This window comes from Penicillium griseofulvum (assembly GCF_001561935.1).
Source record: "Penicillium griseofulvum strain PG3 chromosome Unknown contig_91, whole genome shotgun sequence".
NCBI classification, from domain to species: domain Eukaryota; kingdom Fungi; phylum Ascomycota; class Eurotiomycetes; order Eurotiales; family Aspergillaceae; genus Penicillium; species Penicillium griseofulvum.
The window spans coordinates 416,122-433,063 of record NW_024467450.1 but is presented as its reverse complement, the minus strand read 5'-3'; the positions used below and the strand labels follow the sequence as shown (position 1 = coordinate 433,063).

General features: G+C 48.2%; 6 protein-coding genes across 6 annotated transcripts; 3 read left to right on the top strand and 3 right to left on the bottom strand.

Moving 5' to 3' along the window:
* Nucleotides 1–144: 144 nt before the first annotated feature.
* On the bottom strand, nucleotides 145–1,575 carry PGRI_064760 (3-ketoacyl-coA thiolase peroxisomal A precursor; the record flags this gene model as incomplete). The annotated part of the gene is made up of 3 exons (XM_040794190.1): nucleotides 145–943; nucleotides 1,002–1,452; nucleotides 1,566–1,575. The coding sequence occupies 3 exons, from the start codon at nucleotides 1,573–1,575 to the stop codon at nucleotides 145–147; spliced, it is 1,260 nt and encodes a 419-aa protein (XP_040649440.1).
* Nucleotides 1,576–2,293: 718 nt separating this feature from the next.
* Nucleotides 2,294–3,097, top strand: PGRI_064750 (YdcF family protein; the record flags this gene model as incomplete). Its single annotated transcript, XM_040794189.1, has 1 exon — nucleotides 2,294–3,097. One exon carries the CDS (start codon nucleotides 2,294–2,296, stop codon nucleotides 3,095–3,097), a length of 804 nt encoding a protein of 267 aa, XP_040649439.1.
* Nucleotides 3,098–7,055: 3,958 nt separating this feature from the next.
* PGRI_064740 (uncharacterized protein) lies at nucleotides 7,056–7,906 on the top strand (the record flags this gene model as incomplete). The annotated part of the gene is made up of 4 exons (XM_040794188.1): nucleotides 7,056–7,163; nucleotides 7,249–7,555; nucleotides 7,676–7,737; nucleotides 7,799–7,906. 4 exons carry the CDS (start codon nucleotides 7,056–7,058, stop codon nucleotides 7,904–7,906), a joined length of 585 nt encoding a protein of 194 aa, XP_040649438.1.
* Nucleotides 7,907–8,466: 560 nt separating this feature from the next.
* Nucleotides 8,467–11,160, bottom strand: PGRI_064730 (uncharacterized protein; the record flags this gene model as incomplete). The annotated part of the gene is made up of 3 exons (XM_040794187.1): nucleotides 8,467–9,433; nucleotides 9,485–10,062; nucleotides 10,111–11,160. 3 exons carry the CDS (start codon nucleotides 11,158–11,160, stop codon nucleotides 8,467–8,469), a joined length of 2,595 nt encoding a protein of 864 aa, XP_040649437.1.
* Nucleotides 11,161–12,319: 1,159 nt separating this feature from the next.
* Nucleotides 12,320–14,166, top strand: PGRI_064720 (NRAMP family metal ion transporter; the record flags this gene model as incomplete). The annotated part of the gene is made up of 3 exons (XM_040794186.1): nucleotides 12,320–12,955; nucleotides 13,013–13,284; nucleotides 13,350–14,166. The coding sequence occupies 3 exons, from the start codon at nucleotides 12,320–12,322 to the stop codon at nucleotides 14,164–14,166; spliced, it is 1,725 nt and encodes a 574-aa protein (XP_040649436.1).
* A 273-nt stretch (nucleotides 14,167–14,439) lies between these two features.
* Nucleotides 14,440–15,159, bottom strand: PGRI_064710 (putative SNF7 family protein (Cta1); the record flags this gene model as incomplete). Its single annotated transcript, XM_040794185.1, has 2 exons — nucleotides 14,440–15,024; nucleotides 15,094–15,159. The coding sequence occupies 2 exons, from the start codon at nucleotides 15,157–15,159 to the stop codon at nucleotides 14,440–14,442; spliced, it is 651 nt and encodes a 216-aa protein (XP_040649435.1).
* Between the last annotated feature and the right edge of the window lie 1,783 nt (nucleotides 15,160–16,942).

The following is a 16,942-nucleotide window of genomic DNA, read 5'->3' as shown; positions in this document are numbered from 1 at the left end:
AACGTAGAGCATATATATGTAGCTCCAATATTTTGGTATTCGAAGTATTCAATACATGACGAGAAATGTGTGTATCCAAAATAGAAAAAAGGGCCTAAAAAGCCAAATCGCTGTGCAAATGTACAATCGAAACATAAGCTTCGTTTACTCCGCCACCCAGACAGCGGCCATACCCATACCGGTACCGATACACATGCTAGTGACACCGATCTTCTTGTTTGTGCGCTTGAGCTCAGTGAACAGTGTGCTGACCTGGCGAGCACCAGTGCAGCCAAGAGGGTGACCGAAAGCAATAGCACCACCCTTGGGGTTAATCTTCTCAGCAGGGATGCCGAGCTCGTTAACACACCAGACACACTGGGAAGCGAAGGCCTCGTTGATCTCATAGATGTCGACGTCATCCTTGGTGATGCCGGCCTTCTCCAGGGCAACGGGGATGGCCTTCCAGGGGCCAACACCCATGAGGAGGGGCTTGACACCAACGACACTGGCAGCGACGTACTTGCCAAGGATCTTCTGGCCCAGACGCTCGGCGGTGGACCGCTTCATGAGGAGGACGGCGGCAGCGCCGTCGGAGATCTGGGAGGCGTTACCGGCGTGGATGGAGCCGTCCTTGGCAAAGGCGGGCTTGATCTTGCCGAGGGACTCAGCGGTGATACCTGCGCGGATGCCGTCATCGGCCTTCACGGTGATGGTCTTCTCCTCGCCGGTCTTGGGGTCAGTCCACTTGACGTCCAGGGGGGCGATCTCCTCGTTGAAGAGACCGGCCTTCTGGGCCACGACGGCCTTCTGGTATGAGTTGGCGGCGAAGGAGTCTTGGGAAGCGCGGGTCACGCCACGGTCCTTGGCCATGTTCTCGGACAGGACACCCATGGGGACCTTGCAGTTTGCGGCCTCGGGGTGGCTCTCAAGGAGGTCGGAGAACTCGGTCACGGCACCAGGTCTGTATCAAATTGTTAGCCATATTATCGGACTAGGAAGTTCAGGGGCTTGAAACATACCCGTACTGAGAGGACATGCTCTCAACACCAGCACCGATACCGACTTCGATCATGCCAGAGCGAATAGCGTTGGCAATATCGGCGATAGCCTGGAGACCGCTAGAGCACTGACGGTTCAAACTGCGCACAGCGGTGCTCTCTGGGAAGCCAGCCACAAGAGCGGCGGCACGGAACTCAGTCGCACCACCACCGGGCGCAAGGACATTGCCGACGGCAATGTCTTCGACGGCACTGGGGTCAACACCGCTCTTGTTCAGGACAGCCTTGAAGACACCGGCAAGCAGATCAGCGCCAGCGGTATCCTTGAAGCCACCCTTGCCGCCCTTTGTGAGGGCAGTGCGCAGGGCACATGTCACGACAATGTCATCGGCGTGCTTCTCGAGGAGGGCGGCGGCTCCCTTCTTACCGCCGGAGCCGAAGTGGGAGGAAACCTGGTTGAGACGTTGCTGGGCTATATATTTAAATCAGTTTGTTGGTCCTTATTCCGGTTATAACTTGCAACCGCCAGAAGCCAAGTATTCTGCAGAATACATGGCCATCGGCTATCACATGAACAGCACATACCGTTAGACATGACGTCAATGTGTGATAGAGGTATAGGAGAAGTATGGGGATGAAAAATAGGGCAAAAGTGAGAATAAGAAAGGAGTCCAGATATCCGGGGATCAGTTGGTTTATAAATCAGAGCCGCGGAATCGGTGGTATTTCCCCTTTGGATGGCCGTTACTGGCCGTCGCATTCTATGAAAGTACCGAGGTCCATTTGGACGCATCATCGTTGGTCCGGGGCAGTCACGGGATCTCCGAGTGGATCAAAGGGGGACATGTGAAATCGAGGGAAGTGCATATATCACATGCACATGTTGATTGCCGGACTCACGTTTTGCGACGGCATATATCAGCTCGGCATAATTCCAAATTTCCGGTGTCTTCATATGAACTTAACTATTTACTCTAGAGCCTACCTCAAATATTAATTATTGATATGTCTCCACGAAGAAGGAACCTTGGAACGGCTGAATCTCCTAGGTTTTGTCCTTCCTTTTAGATCATGAGTGTAAATATGGCCGCTCTAACATATAATCCCCCCTGATAGCTCAGCTGGAAGAGCGCAAGACTGTAATTGTCCTGTTCTGAATAGAACCTGTCATCTTGAGGTCCCTGGTTCGATCCCGGGTCAGGGGATTATTTTTTATTTTTTCCATAAATTTTGGTGAAACAACGTAGACTTACTTTGTGGTGGTCATCCACCAGTCCTCTCTCTCGAACCACAAACTACTTCGATCCAACATAATGGCCGCAAATTCCGATACGGTCGCGGATATCAATCTCTTATCTGAATTTCTTAGCAACAATCAACTACAAAATCTCTCCACTGCATCCCCAGTCGACTGCATCGTCATATGCGCCTCAGCCGTTCTCCACAGTGCCGAGGTCCTCTTCAAGACTCTCCAACAAAGACCAAATCTGACCAGGGCTCTAGTACTGTGCGGCGGTATCGGCCACTCAACCGAGCTCCTTTATGATGCAGTAAAATCTCATCCAGTCTTTTCGCAAATCGCCAATGAGATCCAAGGTCTCTCTGAAGCCAAAGTTCTCGAACGAATTCTAGATGAGTTCTTTGACCGATCTCTCATCACCAAGGCAGGATGTCAGATCCTCCTTGAACCCAAGTCTACAAATTGCGGCCAAAATGCTTCATTCTCTCGCAAGGTTCTCGATGAAGCGGGCTTCCAGGCACCAGCCACGTGCATTATCATTCAGGACCCCACGATGATGCTCAGGACTAGGGCATCGTTTGAGAAGGCTTATGAGGACATCGAATCCCCGGTCTCGGTTATTAGTTGTCCGGTATTTGTACCGCAGGTGCAATTGTCCCGTAACAACGTCATTGAGTATTCAGACATATCGCCGCCGTCAGAGTTGTGGTCACAAAGTCGGTTTCTGGATCTGATCATGGGCGAGATACCGAGGTTGAGAGATGATAAAGATGGTTATGGTCCTCAGGGGCGTGGATTCATTGCTCATGTGGATGTTCCAAGCCACATTGAGGCAGCTTGGTCTCGACTACAATTAATAGCCAAGAGCTCTAGATAGGAAGGAATATGAAGATATGAATTTGAACAGGAAAAAAGAAACTGGACTACACACAACCAAACAACATGTTGTAGTGAAATGGATATCTTGAAGTGATATGGGGGCATATAGATCGATCGATCAGAGAAGGAGGCATATGAAACAACAGAACACCCAAGAAGTCTCGGTCGCAGGTAGGGAAATTTCATAAACTGAGCATTAAATGTATTATTGTACATATTGTATGCACTGGAAGTTTACTTGACTGCGATAGTATAGGAACCGAGGCATCCGTGCATGCACCTGCAAAAGCGGCGGCACATACCAACCTCACTCAATATACAACAAAGGAGTACGTACATACAGAGTGAGCTTCCGAGTTGTTTCAATGCTCTTTTCAAAAAAAATAAATAAATAAATAAACCCACAGAGATTTGGAAAAATATAAAAAAATGATCCCCTGACCCGGGATCGAACCAGGGACCTCAAGATGACAGGTTCTATTCAGAACAGGACAATTACAGTCTTGCGCTCTTCCAGCTGAGCTATCAGGGGATTTGATTGGTTGGTCAACACATTAATGCATTATGAAGTAGATACCAGCAGACCTAACTGATACCTGAGCCAAGTGCACTAGACCTAATTCGTCAAGTATAACAGTATAGACTCGTTACTTGGCCGGCATGGGCGTTTCCATATAGTCCGGCAAAATACCATCTAACGCAGCTTGGTTTGAAGCGCCAATGTGCGCGAGTGTCACCATTATTGCTGTGTTTAGCCACCCATCAACCAAAAACCATCAAGATGTCGTCGGGAAATCTAGCTTGGAGAGCGCCCGTTTTGTGAGCAAACTAGGTACACCATATGGAAACATCTACGTCCACATAGCTACCATCCGAACACTGCAGCCCGGCCGTTGAGTGTGCAACAGGCTCAGCATTGGCCTCGATACCAGCCTTCCCTTCTTCGGGCAGCTGAGTACCTCCCGGGTTGACGTGGTGTCCACCAGTATATTTGATCAGGTTCTGTATCAAGATACATCTTGAGTTCTTGCTATTCAGGGCGAGAATCCAGCTGCTGCCAGGGCTTTGTAGCGGTCTGTTTTCTGTGATGTATGGCAGGTTTGATGATACTGGAGGCCGCATTTGCAGGGCCAACTATCATGACTGACTACAGTGTAAAGGATGCGGTTAATTTCGATTCAACCACTTCAGTTTTTCTTAGCGAGGGATTTCACCCACCTTTGCTCCTTTCCCTTTCAGTTGCTCGCATCCTTCCCTTGCTCTAGACAGATATAGACACATTTGTATAGCTAGTTATCTTCTATCGGTGTCATTTTTTGGGACCGGGTGACTGTGGCCTTGATAATGTGTTTAGATTGTCTCGCCTTGACCAGCAGAAGCCTGGAACTTGAACATCCACCTCTTGGTTGATGGATCATACTCTGTCTATTGGGTCGACGCCGAGACGACGATGTTGAGATTGAAAGCCTTGATATATCGTCATACCTAGGAAGCCAATTCGTCTTTCGAGAGACGGTGAGAAGTTAGAAACGTCTTGTCATAGTCTAATTTCCATATAAAGGCATGCTTACTCGCATCCTAATGTAGGAATAACTTACTTATATAGGTCAAGTGGCAAAATGAACTAGAGATGTGGAGACACAAGAAGTCTTAGCGGAGAGAGAGTGCAGTTGTCCCCCGTCTAGGTATTACACTCGGCTATGATCCTCTTAGCCCGTACGGTTTTAAGGCCTACGGCAAAGGCTAGTTGGTTAGCTATCATTTTGATAACTTCGGTTTGCTTGTAGTACAACGACTTTATGTTCCTTGTCAGAAGACTTGACGGGCTTCCCTAATTGACGCCACCGATGTGGCCGGGAACAATGTTCCTATACAAACTAGACATTCATGGATATTACCCGACTATTATCTCCTCCGGAACCTACATAGTGGATTAGTGCGGCGACGGCCTGTGTCCCTCGGTGGAACACAGAAGGGCTTAGGTGCCACAGTATGTATTCCCCGGAGCTTTGATACTCGTTTGATGCCTCCAATATCATCCCTTTGGGTGGCGAATCATTTTCAAAAAAAAATATATGCCATGTTACTTTGCCGGTAGTTGGTAGGTTCTGATCTACACAAGAAACATACCCCCGTGAGTTGAAACATCGAATACAGGACCATCCCTAATGGGGAACCACTGTCATTATTTTAGTATAAACTTCAGGTAATCGGCAGTGATATGGATATGTATGTATTGATGTTTCTACTATCTGGTCTTTGGCATTAGGGCTAAAGCAACCCCTGTCCAGAGCTTTATGGACAGTATAACATGAACATGTATACATTATCTCTGGCATTCAACTATACATTTTTAGAATCCTTCCGGGTAGAAAAGAAAAGCAAAAGGTCTTGGAGCTATGCCCTAAATTCCAATCCATTAGGGAAACAGGATTTCATGAGTATTGATCACTGAAAACTTTAGACAGGCGCGTGTGGGGGATGATCATTTGCCGGAGGCTGATGGATGATTGTCTATCAATCGTTCAAGCCTGTTCCTCGCTTATTGGGATCTGTTGGCCTGGTTTTCTGGGCCTATGCTCTTTTTCGGCTAAGTACATATGCCTACCGTGCCTACTAGCCGAATCTTACACACAAAAGTTTTCGATTTATGCTTGTGGTCTTCTAGTCTATTCTGTCGAGTATGCTGCTTGTTGCCTTTTCTTGTTTCTGGAATTCTGCCTTTCTGGTTCGTGGGTTGTATGAATATATATCCTGCACGGGTTGTGGATCTACACCTAAATGTTCCCAACAACCCAGGGTTACACTTCGATGATATACTTACTGGGATTGTACGAACAAGAGGAGCAAAAAGGTATAAGTCAGAGGAGACCCCTTGGAAACGGAGTCGTAATAGGCGAATAACATATAGCCAAAGACATTAGGATGTTGTGATACGATTCTGGTCTCCAGGGGTTAAGGACCGTATAGTATCCTGGCTAGGCTGTGCTATTGAACAGTTGAAAGTGATATCGCTATGGACTATTGTTGCGGGCGTTAAACACTCAGTTCCACTTCTAATACAGGCAATCTCGAAGGTGGTGGCGTACTTTTCGGTGGCAAAAATCAGCCCATGAGACTGTGAGACCGCCGCCAATGCCACCGTCGGTTTTATTGCTATATGCGAAATAGCTGGTGGCCGATGTGCTAAGCTAAGCAGCCGCGACTAGGGCTGATATAGTAGAGGAACCAAGGCAAGCGCAATTATATATATTCAAGCTACCTAAAAGTGCCAGAGTTGTTAGACAGAAGAAGTGAAGCCAGAAAGCAAAGCATAGAGGAGCTACCCCAGTCCATGTGGCGCCATGGCGTATACTAGCGTTTGTGTACTATATACTATTAACCTCGACCTTTGCTGTGCTTATCAGAGAGAGATCAGGGGGAAATGAAGGTAAAGAAAGAGCTGTATACATACTTAGTTCTAAAATAGCACAGATCTCTTTATCACGGATATATATATGCGTGCACATAGGCTACAATGAAAAGATACGTACAACATATATACAATACAGTTCTCTTCTACTGAGATTTTGTCTGCAATTACTCGAACGAAAAGAACCACCCCACTCACGTATATAAATAATATTGGGCTACTTACCCCGTGCTTCCATATGTTGTTACGCTATCTCTACAGGTAGTTGAGATGGGATAAAAAAATAAAAAAATAATCCCCTGACCCGGGATCGAACCAGGGACCTCAAGATGACAGGTTCTTTTCAGAACAGGACAATTACAGTCTTGCGCTCTTCCAGCTGAGCTATCAGGGGGGATTATATATTAAAGCCGCCATATTTAGCATTATAACCCAAATTTATGGCCTCCCCGGTAATTCACTATCCATATTCCCAAGGACCACCAGCCAATTTACGAATCTACTCCAACCTCACCTCGCAAACAACCCGAGCAGATACACACCCATGCTCCGACGCGCCTTAACCGCCGCCTCATCAGCGCGCGCATCACCCTCAAACACAGTGGCAAGCGCCTCCAGCAAGCTACCACTCACTCGCCCATCATGGCACCATGTACGCACCTCGCAAACTGGAGCCTTAAACGCTCCTGGATCGAATCTTAGCCAAAAATCAAAGCGAAACTAACAACAAAATACAGAGCCCTAGCACCACCCGCCTCTTCACCACCACCCAGTTCACAGCCTTCACAGCATCACCACCAGCAAAAGACCCCTCACCGTTCCGTCTCTCCGCAAACAAATCCGACAACTCCCCTCCGCCCTCCTTCGAAGATGTCTATTACAGCCCGTACCAGCCAAAACGCCAATGGCCACCGGATATGTCCAAGTTGTCTCCGAAGCACCAGTTCCGGCTTGAGCGCAAATACCGTCGTCGCGCGGCGCTGAAGTATGCGCGGCCGACGTTTATGAAGGCTACTATGATTGGCCAGTGGGCTATTATCGGATGTGAGTTTTTCTTGAGATTGGGGGTTTTGGTTGAAGATTGGGAATGGGGAATTGCGTATAAGCCGCAGTGGATAATGTGGAAGGATTTAGAGACAGGACGCTGACTTTTATGCTACGTAGTTGTCATTATCTATGCCGTGCTATTCATGGAGTGGGAGTCAGAAAATACTCCGTTCCATGCGGTAAGTGCTCTCTCTGCCTTGGCTATGCTGATTTGTATCTTGACTGACATTCGCCTTATAGATTCGGGAGAGCTTCTTCTCTGGTCTCCGGGCTGTGTTCTCCAGCGCACCGCCTCCTGGTCCGAGAAGGGACCAGAAGGATAATACAGCGTCCGATGAGAGCTCGTAGTCGAGTGATATCGATTTGTATCTGGCAACATTGTACAATAGCCAACTAGATTCCCTACCTGCATCTATAACTGATCCTGTACGGGGTCGAAAAAGAAAACAAAATAAGTAAAATAGCGACGATTCATTCAATTCTCATATCTGTTCATAGGTCATTTGTCATGAAGAAATCCTGTCGGAAGAACAGGCGTCGCTGTACCATGGAGAGAAGGAGAAAGAGATAGGAAAATCAACAGTCTCTTTTCCTTCCTGCTCCGTCGCCTGTGCCAATATTTGGCATCGTTACATCATGTCCGCAGGACTTCTCTGGACAAGGAAATGCAGTCAACATGCCAATAACACCAAGAATGCCAACTCCTGTCGGAAATAACAGACCATCAATAAACTCCAAACGTCAAGTAAACAAAAAATACCAACAAGATAAGTTGGGATGGGGCTGCTTGAGGACCAGCCCTAACGCCGAGTCATGATAATGTGGAACGCAAACGAAAGATAGGAAATAAAGACAAGAGAGGAATGGGAAATTCGTTAAATGGAACCGGGGGTTATTGCACCCGGTTCTTAGAGCCAGCTGCGCAGCTCGCTTGATGGGGTGGTCGGACCAGCAGCTGAACGGTTGTCCGAGAAGTCCAGAGCAAGCTCCAGCCTGGGCGGCCGTTCATCGACCAGGCCCTTTCTAGGACTTCCCGGTGCGGACTTCTTGAGAGATTTGGTGGGCGAGCCTGGCTCGCCTGCCCTGGGTGGACCTTCGCGCACAAAGGTATAAGGCCAGCCATCGTCGACTGCTGCTGCGACCCAGGTTCGAAGGCAATCATGCACAGAAGAATAGAACTTCTCCTTGCAAGTACGCAAACTGCCACCCATGACCTTTTCAAATCCAGAGGCACGGAGCTCATCACGAAGTTGGTTTCGCTCATCAGGGGTGGGGAGGAAGGCAATCAGGCCGTTGACAAGATCGAGATGTGCCGCAAGATAGTTGGTCGCATCCCATTCAACACCTCCGACGTATGGGGCAGCCGGAACAGGAGGCCGAGGAACTGGGAAGTGGCGCTCGCTGTAAGGACGGGTGTCCACTGGCGTCTTTTCGCCGAAAAGGTCCTCTGACTTGGGGAGGGGAATCACATTTAGGTGATGAAGGAAAATCCAGAAGACCTCCTTGGTTACGTTGGTGATCTCCTTACACCACACTCTATAGGGTCGTGACTGGTAAATATTGGCAATGAATGATAGCGGCTGATTGTCCACTGGCGGAGCAGGGTCCCTCAGGTAAGAAAGGATCTTTTTGGCGCGCTTGGTCGCCGGTTCACCGGCAGGAGCAGTGGAAAGCTGCGTAAATAGCAGGTTTGCAATAATCCCTCGAGTGGTGAACTCGCTGGGACCCTTCTTTTCCTCGTCAAAGAGCATATGCAACAGAGCGGGGAAAAGCTCGTCCTCGATGGCACTGAGGTGTGCCAGGGCCGCAGATGTAGTGCAGAGAGCCTTCAGACAGAGCAATGCCTCATGTAAAAGGGTGTCCTCGTGATCCTCACTGCAAAACGGGTTAGCCACGGGTCTGAAAATAGGGGAGCAAGATACATACCGCCAAGTCATCTTCATAATGCGGTAGAGGAGCTGTACAATCTCATCCATTCCCCCTTCAGTGATAAAGTCATTGACCCATTGCACGGTTTCGTTACGCAGGAGAAGACGCAATTTGTGCATCTTTCCAACCTCAACCATCTCCGGCTTTTGGATCTCTCTTAGGTAATGCACAAAGTCGGAAGGATCCGCCGCGGTATCGACAGCGGCTGCATCAGCAAGTGTTGCTGTTGAAGCATTGGCCGAGAGAGTGGTGTAGACACCAACAGGCTGAGAAAGGTCTACAGACCTTGGACGACGGCTTGATGCTTCACTATCTCGCCGCAGCTTTTTGCCAGGCGATGAGGGGCCTTTAGTGAATGTAAACCCGCGGCTCCTGGATCGTGACCGAGAACCTTTCCGATCCTGGGTCTGGGAGTCTTCCTTGGATTCTTTGCCACGTCCCCGACGACTATCGCCCGTCCCCGCGCTGAGAGGAGTCATGTTCTCCGTCCGATCTTTTTGGATAAAATCGGCCTTGATATTGGTATCAAGTGAGCGCATCTTGTCTCTCATGTTATGAGGAATATTCCTTGCATCCTAGAGATAGGTCAGCCTTGCAAATTGTATGTAGTACGGCCGACAAACCAGCAGCTTCTCGAACTCGCTTTCGAGATCCTTGGAGTTCAGATGCTGATGCACTTCAGCATCTCGCTCCTTCGCATTGAATACCGAGATAGCAGCCTGTACACGGGAAAGCCGCTTGGGCTCTTCTTTCGCCAAGGTAGGGGGGGAAGTTTTTCGTGGACTCGGTGGTCCTCTGCTCTTGGAAGAAGCACTATCAGACCGCCCGGCATGGCCGCTTTCTCCTGACGGTGCGCGCTGCAACCCCAAAAGATCCTTCATTTTGCGGTTTCCTGTCAGGATGTCTGACTTAGGGCGAGGCTTGGGGTCATTCGATTTGCCAAGGGAGGGTTGGTGGTAGTCATAGAAGTTGCGTTGTTGGGCTGGCCCGTAGCCTTTGGGTGTATAGAGCGAGACTTCGTCCGCCATGCTTCGACTCATATCGGCGGTCGAGTTTGGTCTCGATCGACCCATAGGCTCTTTGTAACCCGAGGTCGAGTCGTGTGACCAGACTGGAGATGGCATGGGGGATGGCATGTTATCAATCAGGTCAGTCGGGCTGCGATTTTCCTTATCGCGACTCTGCTTCGAGCCATCCTTTCTTCCCCGTTGAGACCTTTTGAGAATAGCCGAGAGACTATTGGATGATTTGGCCTTCTTGGGCGACAGATCAGGACTCTGCCCGGCCGTCTCCTCCGATTTACCATCCTTCCGCTCCATATAATTCCTCAGAGACTTCAGTGAAACAGCACTCTTGGTCTTCTTATGCAAGGCACCTTTGCTTTCCTTGCTTCCCATCTTTGACGTGGCTACTCCGTGGTCGCCCGCTTCACGATTGGGAACAATCTCACTAAGCGGGCGGTAGCTGGCAATGGAACCATGCTCCTCACCAAATGAGAAAGGGATGTTCTCGGTTGGCTTGCTTCTCTGCAGAGGCCGCGGGGCAATGGCATCGTCGGCCGATTGATTTCGTTTATGGGTTTTGGATGACATTATCGCCCGGAACATGGACTGTTTGGTAGGGGATCGGTTCGCATCGTCAAAGATTTGGGGACCAGAGGTACTCGCAGCCATTGCTATCCTCTTTGGCCAGCAACTAAGTACATCTTATTAGCAGATGAAGTGGAGGGGGAACGGGTAGTTGCAGTTCGGACTCACGGGATCTGTGGAAACAAACGCAGAATAAAACAGAAACGCAATTCAAAAAAACAAAGGGTAATCAAGTATAGCCCCTAAATTTCCAAAGAAGAAAAAAGGCGGGGAAGGAGATAGACTTGGTGAAAGGAAAAGGGAAGATCAGATGGGCAGACTGGGGAATTTGAAGAATCAACGGCGTCTTGCTGCCAACAGCAACCGTCATCGAATATCAAGATGTTGATCCACTTGCCTCGACTTAGCGTATGGGACGATCCTTGGGGTTGGCTGGATTGAAGGTGGAGGAGTAAACAACGTGCGGGTAAAGAGGTTGCGAGGGGCAACGTATGGACTTGGCGGTGAACATGGGGGTTCATTAGCAGTTCCTTCGCCCTTCTATAGTGAAATCTTCCTATGAGAGCCAGACATGTCATATTGCATATTATTGCCCATCTTGTTATTTTTAATCATGCATAGAATCCTTGCATGTTTCTTTTGTTTGTTATTGTTATTGTTATTAGTGAATCTGACTAGTATATATATATATATATTGAATCCTTGATATCAACCTGATACATCGACTTTGAAATGTAAACATGAAAAAGCAATATCTATATTCCAATTATCTCATAGGGTATGGATTACAATTATCATTCCTCTTTGTTATTGACATCTTAAGTATGTCGGGAAGGCTGGCCCAATTGAAAACAAACACACTGTACTCCGTATTACATGCACTGATATCGACTCGCCACTTTTTTTTTTTTAGATCTTCTGATCACATTTATGCAGATTGTGCATATATGGATGACTCTTGACCGTTTACTCCGTCCTGTTAGAGTGGAATTCGATCCACAACCTGTTTGTGATTCCCGGGGAATTAAGGCGATCACATAAAAAAAGTACGAAGTAAGAATGAGAGAATTACATGTATGGAGTACGATAAGGGAATTGGGGAGAATGTGAGACACGTTTTACATATAAGCTTTACCGAGTATAGAACGGGAATCAACGGGAAAATCGGGCAGTTTCGGTCTCACAAGTTACACCCAACTCTTTACCGAACACTCAAGAAAGCTGAAAATCACAACCTGCAGATATGAATTGCCCCTCGCGGACTGACGATACACTCAAAAATCCGAGCTGGAATCAAAGCCCACCGCCCTTCAGCCCGGATACGACTATGCGAAATGATTTCAATGGTCTAGCCAATTCTAGAGTTCATCGCAGACATGCCAATTCTGCAAATACAGGAGATGACCCATTATCTATCGACAGTCCGAACAGTCGACAAGATCCAGATCCCGGGAAAGAAACGGTCACCGGTGGCGAAGTGATCGCTGCGGACTCGGGAGGTGATATACCCCCGAGGAGCAGCGGGTCACCTCGCCATCCTTTTTTTACTTTTTTGACATCCTCTACACTGCACTGCGCTCGAAGCTTGGCTAAATTCAGCCGTTTCATTGGCCCTGGTTTCCTCATTGCAGTTGCATATATCGATCCGGGAAATTACGCCACCGATGTTGCAGCTGGTGCAGATTTCAAGTATGCCTTGTTGTTTATTGTCCTCGTTTCCAACCTATTTGCGATTCTTCTGCAGTCCCTATGTATCAAGCTGGGCTCTGTGACTGGTTTGAATCTCGCCGAAAATTGCCGAGAGCACCTTCCGAAATGGCTAGTGATTTGCCTCTATATCCTCGCGGAAGCGGCCATTATCGCAACTGATATTGCAGAGGTGAGTGCCACATTTTCGTCTAGACAATTTTAATTGAAGTACTGACAAGCCCGAAAGGTGGTTGGATCAGCGATCGCATTGAACTTATTGTTCAATCTCCCTTTGGTAGCTGGTTGTGCTATCACATTGGTGGATGTTCTTTTCATTCTCATTTTCTATCGACCTAGTGGGAAGATGTGGGGTCTTAGACTATTCGAGTTCTTTGTCATGGCTTTGGTACTAGGTGTTGTTGTTTGCTTTTGCATTCAGCTCTCTCTCATAAAGGACCAGTCAGTTGGTGAAGTGTTCCGAGGATATCTACCATCTTCGGCCATCGTGCAATCGGAAGGGTAAGTCTGTCTAGCGTGCCTTTTGGCTGCATATACAGCATGTCTAGCTACTAACGTATCTACAGCCTTTACCAAAGTTGTGGAATCCTCGGTGCCACTGTTATGCCACACTCCCTATTTCTTGGTAGCGGTGTGGTTCAATCCCGTCTCAAGGAATTTGATGTCAATTCCGGTTACGTTGAGTCTACTGTGCGTCTAGGGAACGCCGACGGCGAAGTGAAATATCGCCCATCGATCTATGCAATCCGTGGCTGCATGAAGTACTCAATCATCGAGTTGTCGCTATCACTTTTCACATTCGCCCTGTTTGTGAACAGCGCAATCCTAATTGTCGCGGGTGCCGCTCTTTATGATGTTCCTGGTGGAGGCAGTGCCGACCTCTTCGGAATTCACAGCCTGCTCTCAAAGTCGATCGCACCAGCTGCCGGCCTAGTTTTTGCCCTCGCTCTGCTACTGTCAGGTATTTCTGCTGGGATCGTCTGTACAATTGCTGGTCAAATGGTGAGCGAGGGGATGCTGAATTGGACCATTAAACCGTGGCTTCGAAGACTCATCACTCGCTCGATCAGTATCATTCCTAGCATCATCATTGCTGCGTCTGTTGGCAAGGAGGGCATTGACAGGACTTTAACTGCGAGTCAGGTTGTTTTGAGCGTTATTCTGCCATTTGTCTCGGCTCCCCTTATCTGGTTCACTTGCCTCAACCGCTACATGACTGTCCGGACCGAAGAAGCTTCCGAGCGAGAGGGTGAAGTTGAAGTGATCACAGTTCCGATGCGGAATGACCTACTCACTTCTGTGGTTGCGGTCCTTGTGTGGATTGTTATCGTTGTGATGAACGTGGCCCTACTGGTGCTGGTGGGAATGGGCAAGGCATCTTAATTTATAGTGATGGTTTTCATCGTAAAATATACGTATCTGGGTCGATATGAGTGACCACGCATGTCCCTGGCTACAGTGAAAACGGATCTACGGAGCTTAATGATGCATATGCTAATTGATATGATATGCCATGAATGGAAAGAGAGCTTCAAATACGATATGAGCGTAGCTTATTGCAAGTTAAAATAAACACCCAATCAACTCCGCTGCCTGTGCCCTGACACAGAAGAACACCCAGTTGCCGCTAAACAAAAGCACGCTTTATCATTAGTCTTATCCAAGTCCGCCTGCGGCCTCCTTGACCTTATGGCTCTCAGGTGGATCATCAATGAACTGCGGGGGAGCCACCTCATCCTGTAAGAAGCTCGGCATGGCACTCTCGCCCATGCTGCTCTCAAACATGGATTCTTCGCCAAGCGCCTCAAGCTCTGCGTCCAACTCGGCTTCATCGACATCCTCCGGGACATCATACGCCCGAGAGATACTTTCTTGAATCTCATTCCCGACCTCCATCAGATCCGCCATCTCATCCTGCATCTGCTCGATCTTATCGATGTCGACCTTGCCATACTGCTTCTTGAGTTCCTTGGTCGTGGTCTTCATCGCATCCACCGTCGTCATAACATTCTTCAAATTATCCTGCATCATGCCTGCCTGTTCCATGTTCCATGATTGTTGTGAGAGTTGGTCCCGCTGCGCCTCGTATTGTTTTCGTCGCTGAAGGACTTTGAGCGCTTTCTGTCGGAGGGCATTTTTGCCGGGCCCGTCGCGCATCTTGGCGATCTTGGCCTGATATGTGGAGAGTTCGGAGTTGAGGGCTGCTAGCTTGACATCTATGCTGGAAACTCGAGTGTCGACCTGTTTGTTGTATGGTTAGTGGGGTACCTTGAGGGGCGGATCGGGATCAGGCTTGTGCGGGCAGCCTACATTGGTAATAGCGCTTTCAAGAGTCGGCTTGGGGCCTGTACTCTTTGTGCCAAATAGTCGGTTCATGATGGTGGTTGAGTTGGGAGTTTATTATTGAAAGGTGAAGGTGAGGGCAAATAGGCAGACTTGGGAGCGATTCCAGACCACGCGTGGCCAGTGCTCAATAAAACGGCAATCGGTGGCCGAGAGGGTGATTAACCAATAGCTGAACAGAGCACTTCTGGTAAAAGCTGGGCAGTATAGAATAAAGGGAAGACTTAAATTATTTCAAAAGTAGCTATATCGTATATTGTAGGTTGGATGTCCTTGTGTCACTTTGCTTTCCCTTTCCGTTTTGGTCCTCGAGCCTTGCCGCTGTAGAGCCGACCTCGGGAGCTTACATAAGCTCACTGATCGGGCGCCCGCCCACCAGTGGACCTGTACTCAGCCCTGTGCTGGGGCCGGGCACAGGTGCCCAGGGGCCGCCCAGATGCACCCGAGGTGCCACCTGAGCTGATATCGATATCTTTTCGAGTGCTCGGGTCCGATCCTATAGCATGTCAAATTGGCCAACTTCCTGGTGAAGCTCAAAAACGACTCGCGGTTTCCAATGACGCCAAAGCAAAAGCATTGTTGTCGTTGGTAAAAAAACAACCAAAAAAAGGGAAAAAAGTCATCGCCTATAGTCGATTCGACAGCTTGAGAAACTTACACCCAATCTGAGTGTGGACATAGATCCAAGAGGCAGTACGCCGATGTCGCCCAGATACCCGTCCATAGGTGAGTAGAAGCTTCAAGCTAGGGCCGAAGTTAGCCTGTATAGACTAGCGAATGGGTGTTCACCCGACGGCATAAAGAGTGTTGCAATTCGCGCTACCTGCTTCGGGGCCTGATAATGGGAGAGAAGACTTCTGGACTCGGTGAAGCACCCCTTGCGTTACTTAAGGGCGCTTTGCCCGAAAACCAAGACCCATCAGTCAACGTATTCATCCAAACGAGACGAGATATACCGTACTGCGCAGCTATTCGCCGGTACTATCATTCATCGGACGTCATGAATTCCACAAAAAGCCTCCCTGCAAAGCCACTATAGTTGTATCCCTGGAGATCCAGGCCACATGGTAACCCACCGTGATATGCACCTATGGAGATTATTTCACTCTGCTGTTCCGCATTAATGTAAGGTATTCTAAACTATGTATTTGGAGGCGAAAAATAAACACAGAATGTAAACACACGGTGACCGCTACATTTACTTAGCCAAAAATGTACTTTAGTTGTTATGCTATCTGACGAGAACTCCGTACTTGTCCCAGGCTGCCATTTAATATTTTGGGGAAATAAAAACATTTATTTAGCAGGAGAGAGCCCTGAACATTGATACTAAAAGCCAGATAATGATAGGAATGTCAGATCCTTTATATTCTATATATAGCCTGGCTGACTTATTTAGGTCTCGCGTTGTAAAAGGTATGATTGGCGTACGTTGAACCGACGGTGACAATTGCTGATAGCATTAAGCTATGGGTGTATTCATGGCCTGAATTAGAAACTTACCTATCCTACTAACTCACATGTATCAAACTAATTTACTCTTCGGAAAGGAAGCAGGGAAAGAGAGAGATAAGTGGATTGTAAAGGGACGGACTATCTCTTTAGGGTACCTAAGGTGGAAAGCCTGCCACATGTAGTTTCACAGGAGACACCACAGCAATAGGTAAAATGGGTCAACACGGGACAAAGAGCCAAGCAGGTTGTCCGCGTGTAGTAATAAGAAGATTGGAAACAAAAGAATGGACATCCAAGGCTACGATTGAACAGAGCCTCGCACAAACACAAGTGAAAAGAACATGAATCAACATCCAACTGA